This window comes from Antennarius striatus, chromosome 3 (assembly GCF_040054535.1).
Source record: "Antennarius striatus isolate MH-2024 chromosome 3, ASM4005453v1, whole genome shotgun sequence".
NCBI classification, from domain to species: domain Eukaryota; kingdom Metazoa; phylum Chordata; class Actinopteri; order Lophiiformes; family Antennariidae; genus Antennarius; species Antennarius striatus.
Window position 1 is genome coordinate 24,509,740 of NC_090778.1, and position 12,822 is coordinate 24,522,561.

Consider the following 12,822-nt stretch of genomic DNA (forward strand, 5'->3'; position numbering starts at 1 on the left):
AGAGAGGCCGTGACTTTAAGAGAGGGGACGGGTGGAGATGACTGACTTCTAATAGACAGTGGTGTAGGGCAGAGATATATTCTACATCCAGGATGCCCGTTTGTGTGCTCAATGTGTCGACGTGCACTTATATCCTGTTGTTGTGAGATTACACTTTCAACCTTGTCTTTGAGAAGCCATATTATTGCACCCAGCATATCGTCATTAAAATTCAATACCTATGAAAGGCAAATTTAAAAAACAAAAATCCTCACCAGTGTAGCGGTAAAACATCAGACTTGCTAATAGAAAACCAGAAACAAGCAATTCATATTTATGGAACACTTTCCACTTGGTTTGTAATCTTTTTTTTTTTTTTTAACTACATAATCCTCACATCTGAGGGAAACAGCTTTGCAGGAGTGAGTTGCTCGCTTTCATGCTCCACGGTTAATTTATGTTCAGTTTTGTTACAGTAACTACACCCATATTGTGCAGTCAACTATTCATAAGTTCTACAGTATCTATAAACATTGGCAGAAGGAGACACAGCAAAGAAAAAAAAAACCTGCAATACCTCCAACCGGCTGACACACTTTGGATTGCAGAAGACGAACAATATATCCAATCCGTTTCTTGGCCCTGTTGCATTTAGTAAACACTGTGCCTGGTTTGTAAGAGGGATGTTGACAGAAAATCAAAAGCAATGTAGCAGCAGCGTCCTATAATGGAGACTTAGCTCTACTTTACACTCCTCTTACAAAGATCTACGATTTGAAAACAATCAATCTCTTCATGAGAGCTTGTTATTTTCTCCTATAATAAAAGTAGCTGCTTTTCATTATTCTCTCACAGCGGTGATTGTGTTTATGCTGGAAACGTAAAGAGTCGTGGCACGAGTTTGAAAAGAAAAAGAATAAATATATATGTATAGTAAGATTTTTTTTTTTTTTTGGGAGAATTCCGCTCTTTCTTCCGTCTTTGTCGGATTTGTTCTGGTGTTGTCAGACGATGTTGAGGGTTGAAATTGTCCACGCTTTATATTGACGGCTCACCATGAAGATTGGCGTGGAGGGGCGTTTTTTTTATGTAGAATCAATTCATACATTTTGATAAAACATACCATGTGCTCCGCGACGTTATTCCATCATGCGTGCCGGAGGTTAATCTCCCCCTAAAGTTCCTATTAGCAGAACATTTTGCTAATTGTCAGCCAAAACATTTTGTTGTGTCTTCGCTGCAGTTACGTGGAAACATCTGGAGTCTCTCTGCTGAACCAGGTGTTGAGTTTACAAATTAAATTCATGTGGAAATGGTTAATGATTTGACTCACTGCGGATCAGTGGACCAGAGGAAGTGCTTCCTGTCGAGAGTCAAGAACACTGTCAGGAGGACTTTTACGTCTTTCCGCTAGACCCTCGCCTCCGGCGCCACATCTTTCTGTTTCTTCGCACAAATGACCGTTTAACTGTCTTTTCCGCACCCTGGCGCCTCGTCTGTTATTACCGCCATTGTCTCTCTTTCTGCTGCATACATGTGTGAGGATGGGCCCTTTAATATGCGAAGAGCTTTTCCCAGGCTTTCCTACGGGCACGCTGGTCTGTGTTTACTCCCCAGTCAGAATGCCTCCTTTTCCACAAGTTTGACATGCCTTTTTGTTGCCATGGTAAGCCCTCCCTTAAAATATATATTTCTGCTTTTGGCCTGGATGGGTTTTTATCTCAGTGGTTTAGAGCCTGTTGCCCCGAGGGCCAGATTTAAATGTGTGTGGGTCTTCAAGGATTTCTCTGCAGAAAAGCTGTTTGGATTGCAGCCCCAACCGCCATACAAGTGCGACCGAATTGTGTCATTTCAGGTTTTTGAGCCATCGTTGGAACCAAAGGAAAGTCCAAAAGAGAAGCAAAAAACACAAGACAAAAGCTGATGAAAATGGACCAGATTGGATTATGTCAGACTTGGCATGTGCTTCGTTATGAGGGAAGTCTTCGTTCTGTCTTATCACACTCTGCCTTACAGCTAAATGAATTTTAAAAAAAACAAAACAAAAAAAAAACAAAAAACAGGCAAAGCACAGCTCTGCTCCTTGGAAAACAACAGCCAGATCGTAACTGCAAATACGGGCTTAAAGTGATGTGGGCTCTGCACGATTTCAGTCACAAAACAGGAAGTGAGAGGAGGGGAAATAAACACACATGGACTGATTGCACTAACTTTGGAGACATGGACCACTTTTTTTTTTTTTTTGGAGGCGTTTTCATGCTTGAAATTTTGGCAAATGTTATCACAGACTCGAATTTCTTTTGGTGCACGTATCTAGCGAGCCACTACATTATCTTATTAGCGGGTTCAATTCTCAAGGTGCGGGTATGAAAATCAGAGATGGGTGTGTGTGCGTGTGTGTGTGTGTGTGTGTGTGTGTGTTGAACGAGAGTAGACAAATTCTTCCTGTTGGTTGTCATGATGAAATATTTTGCACAGTCCCTCTGTTTGGGTACGAGACGCGATTATACTCACGTTTTGTTTTGTTTTAATCATGAATTTTGTTTAGAGGCTTTCGCCTCTTATTTCTTCATCACTTTTAATCACTGAAACTAAACCTTCATGTCTGCGAAAGGCAGGATGGTTGCGTATTTTTGACGTGCAACAGGTAATCAAAACTGATTAAGCACCGTGCATAGTCTAATTACATTACATCTCAGAAGTGCGGTGCATCCACCGTAACTGCAAACACACAAAAAAGGGGTTTGAATCTTAGAAGATCAAGTCTTTGTTGACTAGAGATGCTTGTGCATTGCATTTTAAATGCAAAAAATAACAACTTAAACAGCAACTTTAGCAAATATTTAGGAAAACAGTTTTTTTTCCTCTATTTTTTGCAGCATTGCTTTAACACTTAAACCCGCACATCCGACCTCCTTGTGTCTCAATGAAGCCCTTTAAGTGTGCTTTGACATTTCCTGAAGTCCTTGCTTAGCACCTCCTTCCTCGTGATCGTGTCGTGAACTGATGTGTCAACCGCGGCGTTGGGGGTTTGGATGAGGAGGCGAGGTGAAGACGGAAGTAGGTGAAACAAAACAAAAACAAAAAAAAACCCTGCAAGGAATAAACAGAGGAGTGAAATAGAAGGATGGGGCTTTAATGTGAGCGGAAGGTTGTCAATTTTGTCCAATTTAGCTCAGGGGGAAGCTATTTTCTTGGTATTAGACGGTGGGATCAATGCGGCTTTCCAGCCATTTATTAGCGAGTGGCGACACAACTTGTTGCCGCTTTCATCAGCGAGCAGGAAAAAAAAAAGAAAGAAAAGCAAAAGCATTATTTTCACAGGGCTCAACCTTATCACCACTTGTCACTTAATTTTGCATTTTAAGTGTGTGTGTGTGGGTGTGGGTGGGGCAATAGTTCAGGAGTGTAACACTTTGATTGAGCCCTTTGAACTCAACCAGGAAAAGAAATCAGTTCTCTTAATCTTGGCTCCTATGTGATCATCATAGCCAGAGGATACAGACCTCCACGTCCATCATCAAACGATCGTTTGTAGGGGTTGTACTCTGGCTCGGCTCCACTACCAATGCTATCACCCTGTGATCCCATCCGTGGGACCTTGAATCAAAATAAATAAACATGTCTAAGATATGATGCAGGAGGTAAAAAAAAAAAAAAGAAAAAGGGTGAATGAATCATCCGTGAAGGTTTCACCCACTGTGGACCTGTGGAACCCCCTTTCCAGCTGGTTTCGATAGCCTGAGGTGATGTGAGCTATCTGACACACGATCGTTTTGATCATACAAGGAGCAATGCTACTCTCATTAGCACAGGTCACACTCTCAGCTTTGAGTAGTTCATACTGTCCTTCACCTTGAAGACACTAGCATGTTCTACGTAGATACTGAGAATGCTAATGCAGCTGAAACTTCTCGCGGGGTTGTTTGGCGTGACTCTCGATGCAAAAATCTTCCACGAGTTAACATCTGGAACGTAGCAGGTTCTGCTGAGTTCCATTTGTGTATTCCCCAAACTCATAAACACTCAAGATCAAGGGCCAAAAACACCTCTGTTTCTATCCAAAAGAAATCTATTGCACAATTTATCAACTTTAATTGGTTAACACTTGGACTCTGAAAATGGGACCATTCATAATTTAGAAGCTGCTCTAAATGCAGCTGACTGGCCCGAGTCTAAATGTTTAAAAGTCAAGTGAAGGAAGGAGTCGGTTAGACCTGAAGTTATGTCCTCCAAGGGAACTTTACAAAGATCCTCTCCACAGATTTATGGCCACTTACCTTGGAGCCTGAGTCGATATTCATAAACGGGGCTTCAAACAAAGCCCCCACTTCCACCATCTCTGCTTGTAAATAAATACAGATATGCCTCTTTTACGGACAGCACCAATCTAAAATATTACCACCAGCATAATTTTACCGCAAGCATTAATATTTTACGGCACATTGTATTTTACCGCATTGAATCTTAAACTTTCATGTGCTGCCCCAAGGACTTTATTCCTTCAGAGGGTGTATCATTATTAGCTAAGATGTATTGCGGGGTGCAGCTGACAATCATTTTGCATTTGTGCTCTGCACCGTTTCGTAGATATTATTCTCAAAAAAAAAAAAAAGAATCGATCGAGTCGATGGCGCTATCCTGTTCGCTTTATGTGGGTTGTGTCTCCTAAAGCTGTCACTTCCTGTTTACGAACACATGCAGCCCCCCCCCCCCCCTTTGCCACCTCTTCCTCCTTCTACACCTGAGAGAAATCAATGTGTTTCCACCGAATTTCATTTCGGTTACCAAAATAACCTTTATTTCTTTTAAAAGGTTCGATAGTTCATTTAGACATTCTGCTGCAAATGCATGTAAATACGCCACACAAAAATACGCCACACTGAAATTATACATTTTTTCCACATTAAATAAAACCAAGATTAATGCTCTTCACTGTCATAACATCAGCTAAGATATTTATTAAGTGCATAGCTTTCTATATCATCTACATTTAAATGAACGTGACATGACGCAGCGCAATATCTATTTAAGTTTTTTTTAACATTATTTCATTTCAAAACATAAAGTAGAATGTCTTCAAAATGTCACTAACAACAATATCTGAACACATTTACCACCAACAGACAACGTAAACCATCACCAGCTTTTTTTTGTGCTACATTGGGAGTATTTTTGTCCTTGGAAGAGGAAAAAAAACAACAACCTTAAAACACATCGATAACAAATTATACAGTTGTTTTTGTAAGCGCCATTACTTCATGGAATTTATCCTCCATAGGCAGATTTATAAATTGCTCACACAAACGGCGAGACCCTATTAAATTCAGTTTGAAGTGTTTAGATGAAAAAGCTAAACAAGTAAAACCCAACCTGTGCGGTATCCACCTCATTATGGTGGGAATAAACTCTTTAACATCTGCATGTGTGTGTTTGCATCTCTGCTTATGTGTATGTGCGTGTATTTCTGCACTGTGATTTAAGTGGTTTTAGTGTCAAAACAAGTCTAATGAGTGGGCCCAATAATTATCAGCCATTTTAGCTCTCACTTAAACTAATTGAGGCTTTATATTAGAGTTAATACCACTGCCTACATGCACTGTTTTACAGTTTTCCCAAATATTTGTCCAGAAATAGTGCCGTAATCATTTATACTTTTAATTTGTGCATGTCAGTGTTTAATGCCGCCCTATTAACCATAATTATGAGCTTTGACAGTCCTTCGCAGATGGGGGGGGGGGGGGTCATTGATGAACTCCTGTTCGACGGTATACTATTGTGTCCGGCTAGTTAACTCTGGATTTGTTGCAGTAATGAATGCATGAGGGCTCAGACTTAATCAAAAGTTTGTATCGCAATCAATAATCGATGCTTCTTTTACGTAAAATCTATAGAACACACGAATCTTTGCTTTAATTAATTGCATGAGGCTCATTGTATTCAGCGATATGAACACGGTTCCCTTTTTAGACTTTCTGCACTTTTATCTAAGAGTCTGTCATGCTTCTCCCCCCTCCTCCTTGTTTCTCACCTTGCCCTATGTATTTGAAGTACTCTGTGAAATTTCCGTCTCATCCAGGTGAGCAGGAGCTGATCCCCAGGCCCTTTTGCTCCTGTCACGAATCTCCCCGGCTATCGGGGCTCTCCCGAGGCCCCGTTTCGGCGCACCAAATTGATGTCTTCGACTGGAAATGACACTTTCAGCAAAGGATTTGCCATTCTAAACCACCTCAAACCCATGTGATCTCACCCATTCACTCTCTGAGGGATTGTCTTGAAATGCGGCGTAGCTTCAAAAGCCAATGAGCATGGCGCGCTTGAATGAAAGGTCGATTCATAGCCTATCAAGAAAGAAAAAAAAGAAAAGATATTCTAGAATGCTGGCTTTGTAAAACAGTATTTTTTATATTTTTTTGCTGCCATTCTGAACAAAGAGCAACAGTCTCTGTGAATGCAAAGGCATTGCATGGATTTTCACATGTAGGTGCTCGTCCATCTTTGGCTTTATGTCATTATTAATGGGCCCCTTCTTGAAAACAGACACATACAGCATGATTAATACACGATATTCAGATGGGCGCCATCATCCCTTTAACACTCCATTTAAAGGAAGAGCACGGTGACCATGTTGCTTAAGGACTAGTTATGATATAATATGACGCTGGAGTGAAAGGAAAAGGTGTGACCAAGAATCCCTTTCTTGACTTATTTTCATCCCAGAGTCTTTTTTGGAGGCTGCGCGTTCCTCCTAGGGGGGACTCCACGGAGTGGCATAATGGATAAGGGCAAGGGTGTGAAAGGAGCACCTTAAGGCTCCTCATTCAACTCTCCCAATCTCTCCTGCACACACTCTTGAGCGGCGAAGGCCTTCTTTCTTTGCCATGCTGGCATGGGAGCCCTGTAATAGGCTCTAATTGATAGGGAGGTGTTGGGGTCTTTCTGTATGGCTGAAGGGATGAGAGCAAGAAAGGGGAGAGAGAGAGGATTATATGCGGGCATATGGGGTGGAGCGGGCAGGGGGAGGAGGAGGAGGAGAGGCTGTGGAGTGGTCTAGGCCCCCGTCCGTAATGAGTCATTAATTTCCTTGCAGTTTTGTGGCGGTTGGCTCATTACCGGGCTGCAGAGGAGCACGAACAAAGCTCTGGGTAGGTAGGAGGTGAGCTTAAATAGTTGGGCCTCAACACTTCCAAACAAAAGGAGGAAGAGAATGTTGAATGGCACTTGGAACAGATGCAGCAAAAAGTGGCAGATGCAAATTGCGGGGAGAGCAAGCCTCCCCTTCAAGCACTTTTCTCTTTTTATTTTGTCAGACTGCAGCCTGAGAGTCTAATTAGTTAGTGAGGTGTTTCACTTCTGATAGTGCTGTGTCTCGTTATTGTCACAAAGAGTTTTCATAAAAATGGAAGGAAAATGCATATGTTCCACAGTCCCCAGTGGAAGCGGCTCGCCGCGCTAGCTGACGTTATTATTTATTCGCCCTATAGAAATGTAAAGATACACAAATTTTTTTTTTTAACGCCATTAAATGGCTTTGCATTATTTGAAAATGAGATAAAGCATTATGAAGTTGATGCCTGCAGGTAATTAATTCTGTTTTTTTTTTAATTATGCGTTTATACTCTTTCCCCTGCAGGCAGAATGATTACGGACAAGTTGGCAGCGGTTCTAATGAAAATGCAGTCATCCCTCGCTTTGTGAAGGGTGTGGCCCGAGTGTCAAAGGTCACTTGTGGAGCAAACCACAATCTTGCACTGACAGGTAAATGTAGTGTGGATTTGCGTTGTTTTAAAGAATAAACACCCTCCAGGTTACCTTCTTTTCTGAAACGTGTTGAAACATTCCAAAGCCAATCTTTGTCAGTGACCTTCACCTTTTATGCTACATTCAGTTTTCAGTCAAATCCACCAGCGCAAAATACCTGGATGATATCTTTGAGGAATGGAGCTGACGTCACCGGTCGCCAGCTGTCACCACGTGCATCAGAATTCACCTATTTTGCTCGATTTTATGTGAATATCAGAGCCCTCGAGCCCTCAATCGGCACATCACTTGAACGAACGACAAGCAGAGGGAGAGAGAGAAAGAGAGATTGAGAGAGAGAGAGAGAGAATATGGCCCTGGCTCCTGATCCATAACAGTCATTGCCTGTTACATACATTTCAGAATTCATTCAGGCTATGAAGATAATCGAGGTAGTCGACAGTTTCCCCTGCAGCCCAATGGATTTATGATAGCACTGTCAAGAAAATGAGGCGAAATGACACAGTAGCTGACTTTAGCTGCAAATAATGTGATAGGCCGTACAGTGGTGCAGCAGCAGCTGCTGTCATTGCAGGTAATAGGCTATAAAGAAGCCTGATAGCAATACCTGTCATTTCTTAATGGCTGACTTCACTGAAGAGCTTTTGTGGCCTTTAACATGAAGATAATGGAAGATACAACAAATTTTACAGCTTTTGCGTTGCATCCATAATTTATCACCAGAGGCCTCCCATGCAGGAGCACAACAAGGACAACATGCTCCTAGAAGCATTCTGCATAGAGATGTAAGATGAGTTGGAGGGGGGTTAGAGATCATGTTATACTTTGCAAATTAATGGGGAAACCACACGGCGCACCCCCCCCCCCAAAAAAAAATCCTCTAACGGTTGTTATTATCATATATGTTTCACGTGATGATAGGGTCGGGTATGATAAAGGCCTGTCACGACAACGACTGTGGTGGGATGATATGTTAGTCTAGAAATAATTACCATAATTGATCATCATCATATAAGAGCATAATAAGCAAAGTACACTATCTGAAGATGCAATGGTAATTCTTAAAAAATTCTGACATTGGAATTTAAAAGAAAAACCACAATTGTTTAGTAAATATAAATTGCCCCAGTCTGAAATTTAATTTTTTATAATTTTTTTTATGAGGTCATTTATATTTTGATCATCCTGTTTGATGTGATCTGATAGATAAACTTCATTCTTTTGCTCCCTGGTGCTTACAGGTGATGGCAGGTTGTTTCAGTGGGGCTGTGGGCGGGCGTGTGGGAACATAAAGGGGAACATCCTGTTCCCGGAGGAAGTGATGCTGCCAAGCCGGCCGGTGAGAGACATCGCTGGAGGATGTTGGCACAGCCTGCTGCTAACAGGTCAGCCTTTGATTGGTGACACCTCATCGACACGTTTGACTGTGGCCAGCAGACGGTTATGCATTGTTCTGTACAGCACGCCGACACGTCCACGACCTCGGCGTAGTTTGCATAAATCCTCTGTGTGTGTGTGTGTGTGTGTGTGTGTGTGTTGGCTCTCACACAGATGTGTGAGTGTGTGCTTTTAGCCATGATGTCCGTCCACTCACATCATTCATTAGGGGTTCTCCCAGGCCCTAGCACGGCTACGTAAACACAGGGGTTGAGGCCGAAGCTGCTCTTTCACCTCGCTGCGGAGAACTTCAAAGTCACTTCTTCTCACCGAGCAGATGAATGCTCCCCCTCTGCCCGGCTGATATATCGGCCCCCGTCGCTGTCTCCTTACTTTAGTGCGTCTCAGAGTGAGGCCCCATCATGGAGCCAGAGCCGGGCCATTTGTTAGTTTTAACTGTATCTCCAAGACCTGGCTTTAATCCTGAAGGGAGGACATTAATCCTTTTAATACAACACTTTGTAGAGTCGTTTTCCTGTGTTGCTAATGCTGTCTATTATTAACCCCATTAAAAGTGTAATACAATTTAAGTAGAGTGCTAAAAGTGGATCATTTGTTGCTCCGTTCTGTTTGAATTAATTCTCAATTTATGATCTAAATGATTTAACTATTGGAGTCGCCGCACTAAATGGAATTCTTAAACGACCAGGCATACGTTTATACATATTAATACAAACATTTACGAGGATGCCTTCGCGCAGACGTGTCCAACTGTACAGGCAGACATGCAGAGCCGACGTGGGCCGCATTAGCTCGTCTAAATCCGGTAATGTCCCCAGTTTGATCCCCAGCACCATTCCGTCACGAGGGAAAAGAAATACCCATCTTCAATCAGGCCATAATGAATAGCCTGATGAGTGTCAGGCAGAACTGAATTACCAGATAGATTTGAGGAGCGTGTGTGTGTATATGTGTGTGTGTGTGTGCTTTCCATATGTGTGGGATGGGGCAGGCAGTACTTAGACGGTCAGTAGAATGGGACACATGTAGATATTAATTCCCTCAAAGTTAAAGAAAAAAAGAAAAAGAAATTGGCTAATTCTGTCATTTGAGCCTCATGGAATTGCCTTATCTATTGGTATGTGTCTTCATTTATTACGGTCAAACCGCGGGAGGGATGCATGGAGGGGGATTGGGGGGATGGGGGGGGGTAGAAATGAAAGGTTAAGGAGAGCAAGTCGCAGTGATTGAGGGTGAGATTTTGAAAATTGGAAAGAAAAGGAGCGAAAGTGAAAGAGTGTAAAACGATAGAGTCGGGGTGAGAAAGATGGAGCTGGAAGAGAGCAAAGAGAGTCGGCGCGATGAGAGACAGCTTGCCTGGGCCGGAGCATATTGAGGGCAGCAGGTGGAAGAGTGGCACAGTTAATTAAAACGCCTGTCTTAATGTCTCAGCCCGTCACTCCAGAGAGAGAGAGAGAGGATAGAGAGAGAGAGAGAAAGAGATGCCAGGCTTTTAGCTGGGCTTCACCCAAACAACCATCTCCACAGCAAAACCAACCAACCAGCCAACCCACCAGGCCACATGTCAGACAAGCCCTGACACCATGCCCTTCACCCCCATCCTCCTTTGCAGCTTATGCACACACACACACCTGCATGTGCAAGGCCATATACACACACACACACACACACACGTGCAAACACCACTTGCTGTTTCCTCTTTCTTACCCTCACACCTATCTGTCCTCTCTAATCTGACGCTCTTTTAAAAAAAACCCACAAAAAAACCCCCAACAACAAGAAAAAAAAAAGAACAAAAACACACTTGTGATTTTACCGTTTAGCTCAGCGGTAACTGCAGCGCGCCTCTAGACTTCCAGCCTTGCAGTGTAATCTGTCTGCTGTTAATAATTCATAGAAAGCACATGCTGCACACTGTGTACTGAATGCTGAGGGTAATGCGGATGTTGTGATGTTTCTATCGCGGTCCTGTCTGTGGAGTGGCAAGCGAAATCAAAACCATTAAAAGATCTGATAAGTAGTCTGTTCGCTGTCGTAACACCATCGCCTGTCATCGCCTGACATTGGTGAATCCGTGTCACCGTGCTGTGAAATGTTGACACGTGATGGAGATTACGAAAGTTTAGCCATCACGTCATTGGGGAGGCCTCTAAGACGCCTCTACACGTGTTGTTCAGTACGTTTTAGTAGACATAAATAAATGACAGAGAGAGAAAGAGGTGCAAATGAAGTCTGGAGACCGGACTCATGCGTGCATCCAGGTATGAGTCTGGTCCAGACTCGTTTGACTAATGTTCTATCAGGGTTCTGTTGCATGGCGGTGAATTGCTTTGTCAATAACCAGCCCCGGCGCCTGAGTGAGCATGAATCTGAGATTGTCAGTATGAGTGACAAGCTGGAGATGGCAGATAATTCAAAGAAATTGGAAGTGTGAAATCTTTAAGGGCCACTTCTTAACACAGCAAATGCCAGGGTATCTTTCCATCAGCTGCTGCTCTCACAAGCCACCACATTGTTAATGGTGGCCTGTCTGTCCATCAAGACAGCTTCAGGAGGGATTTAGACCTGTTTGGCACCTTATCTCTACGGCTGCCTCCCACCAACCTGACCTTCACAGGCCTTGAGTGTCGTGTGTGTGTGTGTGTGTGTGTGTGTGTGTGTGTGTGTGTGTGTGTGTGTGTGTGTGTGTGTGTGTGTGTGTGTGTGTGTGTGTGTGTGTGTAATGCTCCATGTGGTCAATGGTTGTACAAAATATATTTTTCATTCCCTTATTTATAGATATTTAATCATCCGAGTAGCATATTTCTATATTTATTCATTGTGCAGATGTAACGGTGCTTGTGGTTCTTGTTAATTCAGCTGTCAACACCACTGATTGACCTCCGATTGTGAGAATAAGTGTTCTTTGTCCTGGCGAAGGTGTTTCAGTGTTTCAGCAGCAACATCATCCTGGTGCCAGACTTTGACCTGGCAGTCCATGATCGGGGATAAACTGTTCCCATATGAGTTACATCTTTACAAGAGGATTAAATATTTTTATTTCCCTTTATAACATTTTATCAGTCTGTGTAATATTAAATAATTGTAATAGAAATATTTGGGTAATAGCATTTAAACATTAAAATTATCCGGTGGCCCGTGTGCTGCTTTCCACTCAGGTCCATTCAAACTTGAAAAGGAGGTGATGTAATCAACGTCCTCTACAAATGTACGTTTCATTAATAAGTTGAAATCTGGGGCGTTTGAATAGCCAAATTAACCTTAAAGTAATTTAAAATATAAGTTAATTATTAGTTTCATAATGAGGTTCATGATTAAGAAGTTAATAAAAGAAACAAAAAGTCCATTTTTAGGGCCAAAAAATCTGGTGTGACTAGAAGCTCACACCGGTGCTCATTTGTGTCACCAGGTCCGCCAAAGCTCGAATGAAACTCAAGTATTAGTTTGAAACATTGATACCCTGACCTACATCACGCTCTCTTTTTTCTTTTCTTAACTTTTTGTAGTGTTACGGTTACTTATCAACAAGGGTTAAGGGCAGGAAATGGAGGTGAAAGTCAAAGGACAAGGAGAAAAAAACGGAGAAAGAGGTTCATGTGCATTTATATTATCTACATCCAGCGAAACAATGAGAGGAACCAGACAGAGACAGGAGGAAGACTCCAACGAAGGACTCGGAGAGGA

The 12,822-nt window shown here is 42.4% G+C and overlaps 1 protein-coding gene across 1 annotated transcript in view; it reads left to right on the plus strand.

The window, feature by feature from the left end:
• LOC137592789 (uncharacterized) overlaps positions 1 to 12,822 on the plus strand; it is a 268,825-nt gene that overhangs the window by 92,553 nt on the left and 163,450 nt on the right. Inside the window, exons 6-7 of the mRNA XM_068311193.1 lie at positions 7,613 to 7,737; positions 8,982 to 9,125. Of these exons, the coding sequence (XP_068167294.1) occupies positions 7,613 to 7,737; positions 8,982 to 9,125 (269 nt within the window). The remainder of the gene's footprint in view (positions 1 to 7,612; positions 7,738 to 8,981; positions 9,126 to 12,822) is intronic.